Source organism: Lissotriton helveticus, chromosome 10 (genome assembly GCF_964261635.1).
Source record: "Lissotriton helveticus chromosome 10, aLisHel1.1, whole genome shotgun sequence".
NCBI classification, from domain to species: Eukaryota; Metazoa; Chordata; class Amphibia; order Caudata; family Salamandridae; genus Lissotriton; species Lissotriton helveticus.
This window is the reverse complement of record NC_136071.1, coordinates 1,013,125,049-1,013,144,599: the sequence shown is the minus strand read 5'-3', so window position 1 is coordinate 1,013,144,599 and position 19,551 is coordinate 1,013,125,049. Positions and strand designations below refer to the sequence as shown.

Sequence of the window (19,551 nt, the reverse complement as noted above, 5' to 3'; positions counted from 1 at the left end):
CAGGTTTTAAGCCTCTTATGGTAGATCAGCTCAGATGAATTGATCCTCAGTTGGTTCGTTAGGGAGTTCCACATCTTTGCTTCTTGGAAACAAAAAGAACGGTACCCTAACTGGTCTCTATTTACACTGGGTACTCCAGCTAAGTTAGCGCCAGCCGATCTAAGGCTGCGCTGTGGATCATAGGGCTTCACTAGTGAGGATGGATATTTCGGGCCACTGTCATGGAAGAATTGATGCAAAAACAACAGGTGTTGGACAGAATACAGGACAATGTCATACATTCACCCCAGAACAGAGATCTGGGCCTAAATCCATCGTTTTTTGCTCACCATGCCATTCCAGTTTGAACCCAGCCATATGCAAATCAGTCTTGACCCTGTGCACCATGGGAACAGTCTAGCCCGAACTGCCAAGCCAGGTCCTCCCTGGCCTGGAAACAAGAATCCAAAGACCAGTTTCGGGCTTTCAGCCCTCATCAGCCTGGATAACTTGATTCCAGTGGCATGGAGAGCACGGGACTCACGTCTGAGCATACCCGTCCCACTCGGGGTGACAAATGCAAAAACAACAGGTGATGGACAGAATGCAGAACAATGTCATACATTCACCCCAGTACAGAGATCTGGGCCTAAATCCATCGTTTATTTGCTCACCATGCCATTCCAGTTTGTACCCAGCCATATGCAAATCAGTCTTGACCCTGTGCCCCATGGGAAGGACTGGAAACAAGCATCCAAGGACCGGTTTCGGGCTTTCAGCCCTCATCAGCCTGGATAGCTTGATTCCAGTGGCATGGAGAGCACAGGACTCACGCCTGAGCATACCCGTCCCACTCGGGGTGACAAATGCAAAACAACATATGATGGACAGAATGCAAAACAATGTCAACATTCACCCCACTACAGAGATCTGGGCCTAAATCCGTCGTTTTTTTTGCTCACCATGCCATTCCAGTTTAAACCAGCCATATGCAAATGAGTCTTGACCCTGATGTTGGGGGATAGGTGATGGCAGTATAAAGACAGTACAATCACTGGCTAAAACCATAGTAGATCACTTTGCAGCAATGCAAAAACAATGCATAGCTAAACAAGCAAAGGCAGCTGCCTGGTTTAATAAGGAACTGCAGGAAACTAAGCTTAAACTGCATCAGATTGAGCACCAGTGGCGTAAAGATTATCAAGACGAGCATAAAAACAAAAGCAAAGAGGGAAAAAAAGAATATAAAATCAAACTTCAATTGGTGATATCCAAATTCTATAGTGACCAGATTTCGAAAGCTACCAATAATCAGAAGGAAACTTTTCTGATCTTAGATGACCTTATCTCTTTGAAGAAATTAGATGCCAAGACGAAAGCATCCAAAGACCTACACGACCAGAGCACTTTAATATTTTTTGAAAACTGGATGGCAACCAATCATCTAAAGTTCAATGACGACAAAATGGAAATTGTTCTGCTAAGAAATGGGATCACTGGAGCAATAACTCATGGCCCAGTGATCTCAAACCTGCACCTACCCCATCACCATCTGATGGGGTACATTAGCGGGTAGGGTGGGTACACTCTGAACCTCAGGCCCAAGAGGGGGTCCCAAAATGACCACTCCATGTTGTAATGTAAACCAAAGTTTAATTTCGACACTTGTTCTTAGATCCTGGCAATGGATTTGCGGTCCACCAGGGTGCCCGCCCCCCTCTCAATATTCATGAATGCCAGTTAGGGACTAAGAAATATAGTACAAGTGTCACAGCCTGGTACCCCAATCACAAGTTTCATGGACCCACAGTGACCTATTGTGTGGCTGAAGGATCAGGTTCCGAAAATGCAGACTCTGCCTGGGTCTCTGAAGCTTGCCCTGTGTATTCTGTACCAGTGTCTAAAGTTTGCACTGGATTTGAAGTCTCCATTTATGTTTTGTTGGGAAATGCAACCCCAGTTTTGAGATTTGTAAAAAGAAAAAATTGTAAATTAAAAAATTCAAGCAGGGCTTTTTTGTTGACCCGTCCCTGCAACTAATCCCTGCTTTGCATAGCCAAAGGCTATGTTCAGCAAGGGTTGGCTGACCATGGCAGGTCGGACACTGTGTAGGCATGAAGACCAGATTCTGCAGCCAACCCTTGCTTGCCATTAGCAGTGTGGCTTGGCTTCAGGCAGTGTGACAAGGGTGTTACCGCCCACGAAGGGTTGGGCATGGTACCCGGCCATAAGTGAAGCCCTGCAGGCAACTGCCACTGTTCATGTCCTCAGGCAGTGCGCAACAAGGATTGGCTGCCCATAGTGGGCTGAAAGCAGGGCATTGCTGCAGGCCAAGCCCAGAATCAGAATATGTGGACTACGTTAAAAAAAAAAAAAAATCACCGATAAAACAAATGTTAAAGTACAGTTAGCTTTACTTATGAGAACTTAATATATGCTTAAAAATTACTTAAAGAGTCAACTAATCATAACTCATGACTCTGTTATGCAGTGCTTATGACCTCCCATATGACATCGCTCATGACATGTTAACTAGCATCATTGATGACATCACTGATCCCATCTCAAATAACAACATTGATGATCTTACTGATTACATCATCCAGTTATATAAATATTCTGCCATCAGCCATGTGCAACTGCGGTTAGTCAAATGACCAGGCCGGGCGTCCAACTCAGTGAGCGACTACCAACATTGTACACAGCGTTTGGCTATGCGCAGCGGTGGCTGTCAGCATGGCCTAGCCACAGACAACCCTTCACAGGCAGGAATTCCCACTGCACATGCCCATCAGGTGTCCTAGTGGGGGTTGAGCATACAGCATGAGCCTGGCCCTCCACAAGCAGCCAATCCCTCACACACAGCAGACATTTGAAAAGTATTCCTAATCATCATGTTCAATTTCCTCTTGACAGCAAAGAAATGGGATTGGCTCAATGGGTAACTAGCTCTAAAACTCCCATATGTTGTGATACCTTGATGGCAAGGTTAAGAGCAAACAGTTGCCTATATTATTACCACATGTCTTTCACCCATGTCTCTTGCACAATGCACTGGACAAGTACATTGAAAGCAAGTATTTTCAGTTTTGAAGGAGTCAGTAGTGTTCTGCAGCAGCATATATCAATGCCTGTATTTTGATGTTGTAGACAAAGCACCACAAAACAGCACAGCTATCACAAAGAACAATGGAGCAAAATACCACTTGGTACAATATTTCATATGGTGCTCAACTGCAACTCTGAGGAAGTTAGCACCACCGGAGAAGTTCATGTGTGTATAGATTGGTAGATTAACAGGTGGTTCAAAAGGAAATATACATACACAAAACATATCATATGGACCTGTACAGCTTACCAGTTTATTGATCATCCTGTCGAGAAGAGTAGGGTCATTAAGGATCAGGATGGGTTCCGAGGGTGGATCGCCAGATATTAAGCGGAGTTTGGCTGCGTTGCTTGCTACTTTAGCGCTGTCAGAAAGACCAATGGTGATGAATGTGATTCCCAGAGCTCGAGCAGCTTCGGATGCGCTCTGGACATCTGGGCTCTTTGGATGGTCAACACCGTCAGTCATCAGCAAGGCCACTTTGACGCTTTTAGTGCGGCCTTCAGTTCTGAAAATCTGAGTGGCATTGGAAATTGCATAAAAGGTATAGGTTCCTTGCCCAATGTAGTTCATAGATTTAACTATCTGCTTGAAGTTCTCCAGCCCAGTCCATTCTTGGAAAGGGTGATCTGTTCTGACAGAGCTGCTGAATTGCATGACAGCCAGCTTCGGAGTGTATTTCCCACCAATGTCCCGCTTCATCTGAAAAACCTTCTCACCAAACTGAATGATAAAATTCTTTTGCTGGTCAAATAGGGCATTTTTTGCACTTTCAGAACTGTCCAAGATGAAAATTACATCAACAGGGCAGAAAGAATCTGTAAAGGAATGAAACATTACAAGTAAAAATCTGGACTTAATGGCACCTACATTCATTGTTTTTAGGCTAGTGACAGTTAAGAGGTATTTCCCTCTGCGTGCATTCACAGTTACCTGCCCAACCTGCACTTGTGAAAAAGAGTTGAAGGGAATGGGCAACTATTAGCCATTAACAACTGACAGCAGTCGTAAGACTTTTAGCATCAGTGAGCCCCGCCCTCCCCCATCCGATAATAGTTACGTATGCCCACTGTGCTCATCTGTTTCAGGTCCATGATGTACGCTTCAACTGATCTTAGAAGGCAGTCAAAAGTTGGGCCAAAGTTGGGCCAGTGGTAATCCATCAGCGTGGCAGGCTTAACATCGTCCTCCGCTACCCTATTCTTGTTTCCAACATATGACATGTAAAGCGCTCTGATACCCGCAATGGTCTATATAAAACCTTCAAATAAATAAATAAATACCCTGGCGGATGGAGTACAATTCTTCAAACTACCGATCAGGCCTTTGCTAAAACTGGGGTAGGTCCACTACTCGAGTCTGCAAGTTTTGTACAACCACTGTTTATGGTCCATGCTTTCACAGAGTTTTGAGAGCCATAACATTAATTATTTGCAAAATACATTCACCAAATCAGCTTGTGGAGTGGTGGCCAAAGGAAGACAAGAGATGCATCCCAGTGGGCAACCATAAGTGTTTCTTATCTGAGGTTTTATATTTGTATTAATTAAAACAAATAATATATGTTTTTGTGATAGCAAACGTCAGAGAAAAAGGATTTAGGATGAGTCTATGAGCACTTCCAAGCGTCCATTATTCAGAGGTCTTGTCAGGACAATAAAACTAAATCAACAAAAATATACTTTTCATCAACTAAACAATTATGCTACACGTTTGAACTCATCCATATTAATCACCATAAAATGCTGAGTACTTTTGAAGAGGCAGGATCTGTGCATTTGATTTGTCACGAAATATAGTATTTTACTTTAAAGCAGGATATTTTCTTTTCCTTTCAGCAAGCAGTGCTTAATTTGAGCTGGTGCTGCCAATGGGGGCCACCAGCACTCATTTTTGGGGCCGACACCTATTTTTCCTCATTAGACATTTCCCAAGAGCAAGAGAGGGAAAAACACACGAATGGGAAAGAAGGAGGAAGAAAAAAACAGAAGAACCGGCACCAAGAGAGAATGCAGGAACCTGCAGGAGAGAGATAAAGGGGCAGGGAGTGTCTGGCAGTGGATTAAAGAGTACAAAAACCCTTTGCGCGACACACACATCTAATATACAACACTATACAGGAGGTCCCCCTATTCTGTATGTAGGGCAGGACTGCCTCTAGTATTTATCTAGAAACAACCCCAGTGTGTGTGTTATGTATTAAGAAAAAGAAGTCCAGTGCCCAGGGATGAAACAAAGTGCAAGTGGAAATATGCATAAAACAGCAGTCTCTGTGAGGACCTAGACATTACATGATTCTCTACTCAGGTCCATGATCGGTTACAGAGTGATCCTGCACTGTGGCTGTTTAGGCTCATTGCTGATTGGGACTGCCTGAGTTTATTGGGGTTCATTACTGCCTGGGGCCATCATGGTCATTGTTATTTCTAAGTGTTAAAACTGCAGAACATGCATCCATCCCCTGATAGAGAGTGACAACAGTAATCTCTCATAATAGGTGGGAAATGCAGAGGGACAGTTGCTATCTGTCAAAGGAAGTAGGTTCTAATACTCTTTATGCTTTTTAAAGGGCAGAATTTAGCTGCTGAATCTTAAATGTTCCGGCAATGCATTCCACAATGAGATATGCCTAGGTGAAAAATGTCCCTCATGACTGGACTTTCTTTATCATGGGGGCGGGGTTGGCATAGCCGACACATGGATTTGATAAATCTGTGATCGGTTTTTCAGATAACTGATGCAGTGCCAAACAGCGTTTTATGAGTCTGGGTTACGATTAAAACATTGCTTACGCCTAAACCAGAAGGCAGTGCATGACTTTTGTATCGGTGTGATTTGGTTTTACTTTGGAAGGGTGCAAACTGCAAATGGAAATTGCCTTCTTTTGTGTACACAAACAGGAAACGTCAATAGATATGTTTTGACCCAATAATGGTACTTACTCCTATATTAGAGGTTGGTCTCTTCTCAGCAATTTTAAATGCATGTGGGCTAAAGGAATGTTGGTCTTGGCCCTCCCTGAAGGGTCACCCCCAAATGTTTTGCCTTCACCCCTCCTATTTTTGCTGAATACTTTTTTATTGGCCTTAGGACTTCTTGCACTCTACCACTGCTAAACAGTGCTAAAATGCTAGTGCTCTCTCCCTAAACCATGGTAAAATTGGCTTACACTTGATTGCCATATTTCATCTACGTATAAGTTGTTAGTAAAGTGGTATACAAAATACCAAGAGCTTGTAAAATAAATGTCACTAGTAGGACTGTAACACTTATTGTGCCACCCCCTTAAATTATGTCCCATGCCTGCCATTGCATCCTGTATGCAGTTTTAAGCTGCCAATTCGACTTGACAATCTAGCCTCCTTGCCAAGCCTTAAACACCCCTTTTATTGCATATGTCACCCCTATGGTGGACCCTAGGTAGCCTGTAGGACAGGATGCACTGTAACTAAAAGGTTGAACATGTACTCTTACCATTTACATGTCCCGGCAGTGAAAACTCCTAAATTCATGTGTCACTACTGTGAGGCTTACCACTACCATAGGATGACATTGGATTGCCTTATTACATTTAATAAGTACTAACATTTGATTGAGGACAGATAGACTTTTCAGGTTTGATGTCTGAGAAATTGTAATAAAAAATTCCCTTTTATTGGTAAAGTCAGATTTTAAGTTGCAATTTTGAAATGCCACTTTTAGAAAGTTGTTAGTTTCCGGTCCTGTCCTAACTATTTTGTGCCTACAGACTGTTCCTGGGTCACATGACTAGGTGTAGTTGGCAGTTGGACTTTATTTATTCCTCCCGGACAGCCACACAACAGGGGGATTAGATATGCCTGATGGATCATCACTGGCCAGAAAGGGGGCGGAGCTGGGCTCAGCCCCACTTGCAACTGTATAGGTTGTGCTCTGCCTTCACACAAAGGACTTGTCACTCCTGCATTGTTCATGCAGCCAGCTTGAAGTCAGGACTAGGACCTTCAGCCCTACTCATCAGTCTGCTTTCTGGATCTGCAGAAGGCCTTTCAGAGGATTGTATTTGTATTTGTATTTGTATTTTTGATTTGTAGAGCGCCTTATCACCCAGGGGTCTCTAAGCGCTGTCTGCTGCTGTAACATGCTGTGCAATTCAGAAGACTGCTTTGCTGCACCTGGAAGGACTGCTCTGCTGCCTGAAACCTGCCTTGAACCCTCAGAGGCCTGTCTTGCTCCTTGGACCCTGTTCACTTCTCAACCCAGGACTACCAGAGTGACTCAAAAGGCTAGTTGGCTGGCCTGCTGATCAGTGTCAGGGACAGAAAAGGCTCCAACCATCTTGAACTCACACCTGGACCCACCCCGAGTGAGTCCTAACCCCCCAAGTGGTACCCCTCCATTACTGGATACTTAGTGGTGGTACTAAAGATGGCCAGCTAGGCAAGATCCAAAACTTGGGACTTAAAATATTTTTGGCTAAAAACTATTCTAATAATCAAAGTTCAAAGTCCAAATAATCTTTATTCAGATAAGTATCCATAAAAGTACAAATCATCACCACCAATAGGACATAAAAGTATACAATCATCATAGGCACATTTAAAAATACATAAAAGGAGGGGCGTGGCCAGGGAAGCCAGCATGGCGGACATAGCTTAACAGAGCTCCGTCCCCGCAAGCAAGATATCTGCCTATTTATCCTGCCTTCCTCACTCTAGAGCGACCCAGAGGGTAGAATCCTCTATCGGAACCTAGCGGCACCCCACTGGTAAAGTTTCGGCTGATCTGGCGAGTGGGGGGCCTGGTGGTGGCAGCCGAGAGCGGAGCTGCCTTTGCGGACAGCCGCAGCCGGGGATCTCGAGTTTCACAAGTCCCGGCTGAGGGCGAGCGGAGGCGTCTGGGCGCGGGCAGAGAGGAGCGGGCCCGCATCGGAGGGGGTTGGCGGTCGGCCCGGAGATCCTGGTGGCAGCAGCTGAGGCCCTTCATCGGCAGCGGCGAATCTGGGGCGACAGGCGGACCCTAGGCCCTAGAGTGACGAGAGGGCAGTGGGACAGAATCCTCGGGGCAGGGGCGCCCCCCCCGGAGCGGCTCCCGGCCCCCAGATTGGCGGAGGACTTTCCCGGACAGCGTTGGCCGGACACGAGAGACGCCCCACCAGAGAGGCCCCGATCGACGTGGAGCACTGGGGGCTGGACGGTAGTGGCGGTGGGGATTGCGGCCTGTGCCACCGGCTGCAGCCAGGGACCTCGATTTTCACGAGTCCCGGTGGTGGATGTGCGACGGCGCTGGGGGCACAGCCCTGGTGGAGTGAGCCCGAACAGAAAGGGGCCTGCATCAGACACGAGTGACCCTCACAGCAGCATCTGGGGCCTTTGCAGCCAGCGAAGTTGTCGGGTGGCCGGCGGGCCCCTGGTTCCGGCGAGGGGCGAGGGCAGTGGAGCCTGGCCTGGACAGCCGGGCAGGGAGCTTGAGATTGGAGCTCCCCCGGGGCAGCTCCCGGCCCAGGCCTGGTGGCGGATCTCCCCAGATGGCGTCGGTCGGACGGCCAAGACAGTAAGGAGGTGCGCGGTGACCCCCAGGCATGGGGAGGCCCTGCGGACAGCAATTCTTTGGGGGGCCTGGGACCAGTTGGGCGGCGGCCGGGTCGGCCATTAACTGCAGCCAATAAGGAGTGTGCGGCCCTGGGAGCGGGGGGAGTAGACTGGAGACCCTATTGGCCATAGCGACATCGGAGGGGATCCTCGAACGGATCCTCGGCGGCCAGAACGGGCCGGGCCGCGGTGGAACCTTGGGTGGTGCTGCCGGCTACGCTCCTGGTGGATTTGACGGCGTGATTCTGTGAGGCGGCATCCAGGCCGTTATGACGCGCGGTGCAGGTGGTGGGGGGCCCCCCTAGCATGGCCCGATTGATAAGTTTACGGGGCCCAGTGGCGGTGCGGGGGCCTCGGGAGGACATCATGATGCCGGCCCGTACAATGCGTCCCTCATGGCGGCCATCACCCAGTCACGGGACATGTTGAAGGCAAAGATAGGGGCGGTGGGATCTGATGTTACACTGCTGCGCCAGGATCTGCGGAATGCTGTATCCCGCATTACGGAGGCTGAGACACGTATCTCCGGGGCAGAAGACAATATTGTGACCCTGAAGCGCAAGGTGGCCAGCCTGAAATCAGTTCAGAAGGGTCTGGCCATTCGTGTGGAGGATGCGGAGGGACGCGCCAGGTGCAACAACCTACGCTTTGTCGGCCTGCCGGAGGGCTGCGAAAAGGGCAACATGGAGGGCTTCCTGGCGCAGTGGCTCGAGAGCTGGCTCTCTCCAGACACCTTGTCTAGATGCTTTGTAATTGAGCGGGCGCATCGGGCTCTGATGCAAAAACCGCCAGTGGGGGCAAGGCCGCTGCCTGTGATTGCCAAGCTCTTAAATTACCACGATAGAGACATAACCCTACAACAGGCCAGAGCGAAGGAACCATTGCTGTATGACAATCGCCGTGTCCTGGTCTTCCCAGACTATACTCGTATGGTACAGCAACAACGGCAGTCTTTTACGGCAGCCAAGGCTCGGCTGCATGACCTGAAAATACCGTTTGCCCTGCTCTACCCGGCCCGCCTTCGGGTCGTGTTTCAATCCCGCACCCACTTCTTTGAATCCCCAGAAGAGGTGTTCGCCTGGACGGACGAAACGGTGCCAGTGTAAGTGAATACACCTCCGGGGCTGGACTCTGACACCTCTCACAGTGGAACACAGGCACGGCCCCCCCGGGGGACACAGCGTAAAGACAACTGGAGGTCCAGGTCCAGGCAGCGATCCACATCGGGCAATGCCTCAGAGAAGGAGAAAGAAGCAGCCGGAAATCCGAAGAAGGGCACCTGAATGTTTCCAGGGACATACTGTTGATATATTGCAAATGCCCTCTGTGATGGTGTGCCATACCCTTGGGTACAATAGGCCCCCGACCGTATGGGTGCGAAATATTGTTGGAGTATACAGATATTTTGGTAGGTGCATCAAGGGTAGCCAGGGTGGAGGGAAGGTTAATCACAGGCGGGGGGTTCCCCCAGTTGTGGGTTGGTAGTTGAGGGTTGTCCGGGGGTAGGGTAGTTCTATGGGGATTCATTGGCGTGGAGGGTCCTCAACCTCATGTTGGGGGTGGAGGCCCCGCTACACCGCGACAGGTACTTCATTGTTTCTTGAGGTATGGGGTGGGGAAGGGAGTTGAGGGCAGGGTGGGCTGTTTGAGGTTGGATTGGGGGGAGACACACGGTTCTGGCAACGTAGCATTGGTGGTCGAGTGTACACCTTCATGGCGCGTATTGTGGCTCTTTGATCAAGGTGGTCCTTGATGTCGTGCTCGGATAGTAGGGTCAGTGGGCCCGGGGACTCTATTCGCGTCCTCAGCTGGAATGTGAGGGGAGTGCTGAATAAGATAAAACGGGGGGCTGTACTGCGGCGGGCAAAGAAGGCGGGGCTGATATAGTGATGTTGCAGGAAACAAATCTCCTGGGTAATAAAACATTATGCCTCGAACGATTTGGCTATCATCAGGTCTTTCACGCAGGGTTTACAAAAGGGTCTAGGGGGTGGCCATTTTAGTGCACCGCAGGGTTCCATATGTCCATTCCACTCATTGGCTAGATACGCAGGGCCGCTATATATTTATTCAAGGTACATTAGGGGAGGAGCCTATTGTGCTGGGTTGTGTGTAAGCCCCACCCCCTCTACAGTGGTCCCTCGTTGAGAAGATTTTTGCTGTGTGGGCAAACATCCCGAATGTACTTGCAGTGGTGGGTGGGGATTGGAATGATGTAATGGACAGTGCTCAAGATAGGCGCCGGCCTGGGGGAGGGAGTGTGGCAGCTAGTCCCACCAAACTGAGTGACATGATAAGGAACCTGAATTGGGTGGATACCTGGAGGCACATGCATGGAGAATATACTTTTCTCTCCGCGGTTCATAGATCCTTCTCTAGGCTGAATTACATATTTGTTCCCAGGGCGACAATAGGTAGAGTGGAGGCCGCAGATATTCTGCCGCGTGGGCTGTCGGACCACTCCCCCACTGCTATAGACATCTGTTTGGATAGGCGGAGACAGCCGTTTCGCTGGCATCTCTCCATTTGGCATCTGCAATTAGTAGACTACCAAAAGCATATGAGTGAGGCCATAGCTCACTACCTGTCCGAGATTGTAGGGACGGTGGCGGATGCGACGACGCTCTGGGAGGCAATGAAACCCACATTGCGGGGAATCGATATTGCGTGGTGTGCGGCGGCTCGAAGGAGGCGCAGGGCGACTTTAGTCCAAGCTGAGGCGGAGATCAGGGAACTGGAGCATCGCGGCGGGGTTGAGGGGGAGGACCAGACGGTTGGGCAGCTCTTGCTGGCACAGCAGTCCTATGCCTCTCTATTGTTGGATGAGGCGCGACAGTTGTGGCTGGCGACCCGTAGTAGAGTATACCAATGGGGCGACAAATCAGGGACAATGCTACACAGACTGTGTCAGGGCATATTTCAGACTCAGACCCTCCCGAGGATTCAAGATGACACTGGGTCCCCCATCACAGATCCCAAGGAGCTCGCTGAGGGCTTTGCTGCCTATTACGCAGACTTATATGCCCTGAAAGAATGCCTCTCCGCAGAATTAGTCGACAAGTTTATAGCAGATCTGCCACAGCGCGCGGTTTCAGATGAAGCACGAGACCGCCTTGAACTCCCGTTAACGGAGGAGGAGCTGGGTGCCGCCCTGGGTGAGCTGAACACTGGCAAGGCTCCCGGCCCCAATGGGTTCCCCAGTGAATTCTTCGAAAAATGTCATCTACAATTCGGGGCCCATTATAAGGCGGTGGTGGAGGAGGCCCCAGATTGAGGCTGCCTACCTCCGGACTGGAGACACGCTGAGGTAGTGGTGTTTCACAAGCTCGGTCGGCCCCCGGAGCAGCATGCCTTGCACCGCCCGATTTCCCTCTTAAATATAGAGGCCAAAGTATTGGCCAAGGCGTTGGCTAATAGGTTATTGCCGTACATTGCACATCTCATACACCCTGACCAGGCTGGCTTTATGTCTCAACGGGCGACACGGCATAATATCAGGCGGGCTCATGTTGCGGTAGCAGCAGTTCGGTCGGCGGGGGTGCAGGCGGCGCTTTTTCTGGCCGACATGGACAGGGCGTTTGATTCATTAAGCTGGTCGTACTTGTTCTCGCTCCTGCCCCGGCTAAACCTTGGACTCCACTTTATGTCCTATTTGAGATTGCTATACACTGATTGGACGGCTTCGGTCAGGGTGGCGGGGGTCTCGTCCTCGAATTTTGCTATCCGGAGGGGTACCAGGCAGGGCTGCCCCCTCTCGCCCTACCTCTTCGCATTGGCCATGGAGCCACTGACTGCATGGGTACGGATGGATGCGCAGATGAAGGGGTTGGAATGGGAGCACGGCCTGTCGGATAGAATAGGGTTATATGCGGATGACGTCCTGTTCTTTTTAACGGACCTCAATAGGTCGGGCCCCGTCTCTTGCGCATCCTTCAGATCTTTGGCGAGACTTCGGGGCTGTACATGAACCCACGTAAATCTACACTTTGGGTATTCGGGAGTGGCCCGGTGGAGGGGGACTGGGCCTCGGCGCTACAGGTAGCAGTCGGGGGCATCAAATATCTGGGGGTGTTCCTGTCAGAGATTCCCGAGGTATCTTGGGAGCGGAATGTGGCACCGGTCTGGGAGAGGGCTCGGGCAGATATTAAAACGTGGTCCCGCATGCCCCTGACTATATATGGCAGATTGGCCATTTTTAAAATGGTGGCCCTGCCTCAGCTGCTCTACCAACTGCAAAACCACCCCTATCACATCCCACATCATTGGTTTAAACAGGTGGATTCTGTTCTAGGACACTTTCTTTGGGTGGGCGGCTCGGTTCGGGTGGCGCTGCCCACGTGCTTTAGGTCAACGTATAGTGGTGGCTTGGCGACCTCTGATGTCCTCTCCTATTACCAAGCTCCGCATCTCCTAGTATTGAATCAATGGTGGTATGGGGACAGGGGAGACCCAGCCTACGCCCTGGAGCGGTTTCTGATGGAACCTCACACACTACACACTATTCTATATGCGGCACAGAGGCGTAAGGCGCTGCCACTTGTTACACAGGTAGTGTTTGACATTTGGAGGCAGGCTCTGCGTAGAATGGGGTGGTGACGGACCCTGACCGAAGAAACCCCCCTTTGGCGTAACGGCCGCCTACCCGGCCTGGCAACACTGCAGGGCTTTACGGGATGGGACCCCATAGGGATATCTAAATTGGGGGATGTCATGTCAGGAACGTGACTTAAGTCATTCCAGGAACTGAGTACAGAATATAATATGCCCCACACCCAATTTTTGAGGTACCTACAGCTCCGCCATGCTCTGATCCCGTACCTGGAGGGGTTGACCTCCCTTCCTGAGTTTAGCCCCCTGGAAGCTAGGGTTTTCATGGGCGATATAGAAACCAAAAAAATGTCACGCATATACCAGTCCCTGATCATACATTGCTCCTCCACATTGCAGAAGCTGAGGGAGACTTGGGAGGAAGACATTGGAACACTGGAGGAAGAGGACTGGAATGAGGCTCTCACGAGCCCTAGAGGCGCTGCCATATCTGTCCGCCTTAGGCTTATCCAATTTAAATACCTACATAGGGTCTATTTTACTAGGCGGAGGCCGTGGCGGGCGGGCCTCATTGCATCTCTGGATTGTACTAGATGTGGCCAGGAGGAGGGAACATTCCTGCACACGGTGTGGAGTTGTAGCCACTTAGACAGGTTCTGGAACGGGGTATGGAATGGATTAGACGAGGCTCTGGGGTGGGTGCTCCCACGTACACCACAATTAGGCCTCTTGCATGTGATGGATGGGGTGGGGGGGTAACCTCTACAAGAGACACTTACTGCTATTGGGGCTCACAGTAGCCAAAAGAGATATAGCCAGGGCGTGGAAGGACCCGAGGGCCCTGTCACTAGTGGGGTGGAAGAGAGAACTAGATTTTTGCATGGGGATGGAGAAGCCCATATTTCTGGCCCGGGGATGCCCACGTAAGCACTATAAAATTTGGAAACGCTGGGCCGACTTCAGGGGTCTATGGCTCGAACCTCCGCCGGACCTGGACCCAATACTTGACGTTTGAGAGTGTTGCGTCGATGGATGTGTGTGTGCTGATTGCCGAAAAGTTAGTAACCGTGTGTGGGGGGGGATCCGGGAGGGCGGGAGGGGCATTTGGGGGGGGAGGGGTGGGAAGGAGGGCTGTTCATTGCATAAATTAAGTTCTTCTATTACCTATGTAAAATGTCAAGACGGATTGCGTTGTGACTCATGTCTACATTTGACTGGCAGATACCTCTGGGGTACAGAGCTCTGCGATTTGTTTGTGATCTGTCAACAAAATCTGTTTAAAAAAAAAAAAATACAAAAAAGGTAGGAGAATGGGATTGGGCATTCCAAATCTAATGTCATTAGTAGCATAAAGCCAAAATGCAAAAAATGACAAAAATTATGCAAATAAAGTGCTGTGCGTGCATTTAACAAGCAGCAAAACTAGCAGCTGCATAGTGCAAAAATCGCAAATTTATGAATTTAGACAAATGTGCAAGATGGGCAATTTGTCCATAGGTTGAGTCCTATAAAGAACAACATATTCCATAAATAAAGTGCTACAGTGTACAATATTTCAATCAACAAAACACATTTCATAAAAACCAAATAATATTAATAAGCGCCATATAGGCTTAAAAAGTACAATGTGCATATATGCTGCATATTTCAAGGATCGTTCATGGAAGCTCAAGAACGTACCACAGTTTGCAGAAAAGAACTTACTCGGAAAATCAACTCATCGTTCCCCAGCTGCAAAATTTCATGATATGCCAGATTAAAATCAGTAATGGCATGTGCCTTAAAATAAGGAACTAAATAGTGTTGGGTATATCTGACAAAAAATGTACAAAAAAGTAAAAAATTTAACAATGTTTGTTTACAGCCGGAGCCACATGGACAGCACAACTTCTCTAGGTTATTATTAAAACCAAGGGGGAAACAAAGTGAGTATTTTATACTGCCATCCCTAAGGCGGAAAAGTAAGCTCCTGTTCCATCTCCTGATGTTTTTCCTAAAATAATCCTGCGGCATATGATGTTCATTACCAGATGACACCAGGATAGGGATGTATCTAATAATTGATGGTTTACAGTACTAAATGACTCCTCTTTCCTTACGATATAAATCGTACAATGCTCCCCTCACTGTTTTTAAACTTATACCATCTGTTACTGATGGATGGAGAAAGTATGTTCCAGCTTCACACTTAATAGACAGTTTTTTACTGAGGCTAGCCAAGGAATGCTGCTACCCTTCTCGCATTTAAGGCAATCTGTGATTATCTCCTGTCTTAAAATCGCGGCGGGGTTGTGTCATAATTGTATCCAGAATAACGCTGGCCGGGATTTATTAAAATCCTCCACATAATCTAGATTCAGTTCTTTATGGCATATATAATTTGACGAGGATATTTGTGCCCCAAGAACTTTTCTGCAAAATCTATTTTCCTCGATTTGGATCCCGCTGCAATTCACATACCCCCACACTTCGGCACCATACGTAGCCTTTGGTACACATTGGGATTTGTAAATCTGTAGTAAGGGTATCACCACCTCTGCCTGTTTGGGCTGTCGTAAACTAATAATGGAATTAACAGCTTTTCCAAGTTTATTTCTGCCATGGACTACATGGTTGTGCCATGTTCCTGCGTCAGAAAAGACTAAACCCAAATAAGGGAAAGTACTAGTGCATTTTAGGGAGTCATTTCACGAGGTAATATGGTCAATGCAGTGTTTTTTGGCCCACAGGACATTATATATGATTTTTTAAAATTGGTGCAAAGGTCCAGGTCTGCCATGAAGGACACAAAACCCATAATTAAAGTGCACAGTGCTTTTGGTGTGCGGCCCATAAGGACCGCATCATCCGCGTACAGAAGTACGGGCAGCAATTTTCCATTAATTTTCGGTACATCACTTGTTAGTTTGGACAAATAATTATGTAATTCATTTATATAAAGGATAAAAAGTAGAGGGGCCAAGACACAGCCTTGTCTAACCCCTCTACCAATTAAAATGTCCCCAGAAACATCCCCTTCATTGCTTATCCTAACCCTTGCTTTCAAGTCTCTGTGCAAATACGCCAAAAAAATAACAAGTGCCTCATCCAACCCATAATTTAAAAGCATCTCCATAACCGTGATCTGTTAACAAAATCAAAGGCTGAGGATAAATCCATAAAACCCAAGTATAGTGGAACTTTTTTGGCAAACGTATATTTACCCAGTATGAGGTTTAGATTCAAACACTGTTCCACGGTCCCAACGCTGCTCCTAAAACCTAGCTGACAATAGCTTAAAATTTGGTTGTCTTCTGCCCAATTCTTAATTTTATTAAAAACAACCCTACCCAAGATCTTCAACGTGTTATCAATCAAGGATATAGGGCAGTAACAGCTGGGATTGGATCTATCCCCCTTCTTAAAAATGGGCACAATGATCCTAGTTGACCAAGTGTTTGGAATTACTGTATTAGTTAAACTGTTAAAAACATTGCATAAAAGAGGGGACCAGAAGTCAGGTTCGGATGTAATAAGATCAATTGACAATCCGTCAGAACCTGGTGCTTTATTCCCTGCACTTTGATATATGGCATCCTCAACTTCAATTATTGATATAGCCACTTTTGCAACTGGGTAATAGCTATTAGCGGTCGATATAGGGGCTGTATATATATTTGCAAAATGCTCCTCCCAGGACTCGCTCGATATATTGCAAACTATGGAAGTGATGTTCATACCCATAGACCTCATGGCCTTTACTTCATTCCAAAAACCAGTTACATCTTTAAGTGAGGCGGCACAAGCAAGAGAATCCCACCATCCCTTCAATATCTCATCCAAGCGTAATTTGATTACTTTCTTAAAATACGCTCTCCGTGCCCACACCAAGGCTATGTCCCTGGGTTTGTCAGCTTATGCTTCACGAAGTTCCCTGTTGGCCCGGGAGCAAGTGCTGTCGAACCATCTGGGGTTCTTACTCAAATTCATAACGGGTTTTGAGATTTCATGTTTGATGCCAGTACATAGCCCGATAAATGCCTGAACAATTTCTGTATCTGAATGGCTACTCGACAAGCACGTCTCCACCAATAGGGGGTAGGATTTTATCGTACGTGCGAGTAGAGCTTTATTATCTATGCCCTTCCAAATCACTTTAAGTTTGTCGGTCGATGCCACCAGGTTCTTAGCCCCTATTTCCTTCCGGCTTATAAAATTATTAAAAAATCTAATAATTGTTAAAATTGGGTTATGGTCACTATAAGTAGTATCTGCAATCTCAGCCTTAACTGGACAATTTTCAAGAAAAGAAGATATAAAAACATAGTCTATGATAGATGAGCAGCCGCGACCTCTATAGGTAGGCAATGGGCCCGTGTCTGACTCGTAACCAACCTTGTCCATGACATCAATTAAGTCCCGGGTGGATAGGTAATTATACAGTTCTTCCCCTCTTTTACACGAGGTTACCCTTACAGATGTAACAACAGAGTTATCGATTGTACTATACAAGTGGGCATTGAAATCCCCCCTAAAAGGATTCCATCCAGTTTGCCATACCTCTGTTCATCTACCAGACTATCAATAAAATCAAACAAAGGAATAAAATTCCTATTGGGTGACGATGTAAAATCATTATTATAAAAATTAACTAATCATATCCTAATTCAATGGGAATAGATCATAGCCTGAAAATTCCCATCATTTGTCTCTAGGGATTTTGTACTACTCCCAGCTTTAATCTTTAACCATGTGGATAACCCTTCACTGGGTCGACCAGATTCAGGCCTGGGTACAATACTAATATAGAATACAAATCCCTCGAGAAACAGATCACTGGTACACAATGTCTTTTGAAACATTAAAATATCGTATTTACTAACCCAATTAATCCACTCCTCTATATTCAATTTGGATTTTAGAGCTGCAATGTTCCAACTAAGTACCTTTAAGTTTTGGTCTAAAGATCCAAGTTCAATATCAGCCGGGCAGGCTGATAGTGATTCTGCCTGGGAGATTTTTTGGGTGATATCTAGAGACCTTGGTTCAATATCAACTGGATGGGTCATTGATGATTCCATTGGTCCTACTACCGTAGTTGATCGATTATTCAATTGTCAATCCTGTCTCTCACGGTCAGACAAAACGGTGAACCGGTTATGTGTAGTATATATCTGGGTATCCAAGTTACAAACTCTCTGGGGGGGTCTGTAAAAAAAAGCCCAAGGGTAGCGAGGTTATGAGGGTTGGAATACTATTATGGTTAATTTGGCCATCCAATATCCATTTCACCAGGGAAGGGGCCTAAAATTCACGACTATACAGTCACCCATGATGTTCTTATCTGCCGGTTCCACCCATCCCACCCATCGCACCATCAAAATTTCATTAGCAATTTCCCACCCTGTCCCCTTGTACCTGGATAACCAATCCATACACTTATTTTTTAGTTGGTCCCAGGACTCAGTCTGGTCTTTCTTCAGTGGGGGTACTCCCGCAAGAATTAAAACGTAAGGACATGCTTCAAGGGGTAAATGGAGAACAACCTCGGAGGTTTTTACAGCCTGTACCACAGGATTGGGGTTACTAGTCAAATCAATAACCGGTTTCGCAGAGATAGGGGCAGGCAATACAGGGGTTGCTAATGTGGGTTTGTATAATGAGCTAGAATGCCTGTTCTCAATAGGTCTATTTAGCAAAGGTGACCTGTTAGCCATAAGGCTAGGCGTAGAACTAGATAACAGGCTATTCTTGTTGCTACCACATTTTTCACATATGTTATTAGCACAAGGAGAAATATACATTGGCCATTTTCACCCACAATGCCCTTATTAATTTCATGTTTTTTAGGAGCCGTTCACCCCTAATTTGGTCAATCATAGTAGCCCCTTTTCTTTTAGCATCCTCTTTCTTTACCAAGCTTTCTAATCTATCTAAACGTTTCAAAATAGCATTAAATTGTTTATCCATTAGATTTTTCAAACGCTCAAAAGTAGAGTCCACTATAGTGTCAATTAAATTTCCATTTGGCCTTCCTTGTACGCCGTTTGCAGGTATTGTCTCGGTTTCCAAATCGATTTAGATGCAGCTTCAGCTTCAGTTACGGGCAAATCTACAGTGCTATCATTTATTTGCACAGTAGAGCTGACTGATGTCCCGCTTAATCCAGTAGCTCCACGTGTCCACATACTCAAAGGAGTAGGTTGAGATTTTTGGCGGGGTGGTTGTTTCCTTTTATTATCAGTCATCTTTGATAGACCTCTCTTCATTTTCTCCCCCAAGCTTTTTGTAGTTGGAACTGAATTGGTGACATTATTATTGTCTTGGGGACCCTGTAGGCAATCTAAAGATTTTGCAGCATTTTGT

The 19,551-nt window shown here is 47.2% G+C and overlaps 1 protein-coding gene across 1 annotated transcript in view; it reads right to left on the bottom strand.

The window, feature by feature from the left end:
* Nucleotides 1-19,551, bottom strand: part of COL28A1 (collagen type XXVIII alpha 1 chain) — a 621,255-nt gene that overhangs the window by 589,278 nt on the left and 12,426 nt on the right. The window contains exon 3 of the mRNA XM_078663712.1: nucleotides 3,338-3,906. Coding sequence (XP_078519838.1) covers nucleotides 3,338-3,906 — 569 coding nt within the window. The remainder of the gene's footprint in view (nucleotides 1-3,337; nucleotides 3,907-19,551) is intronic.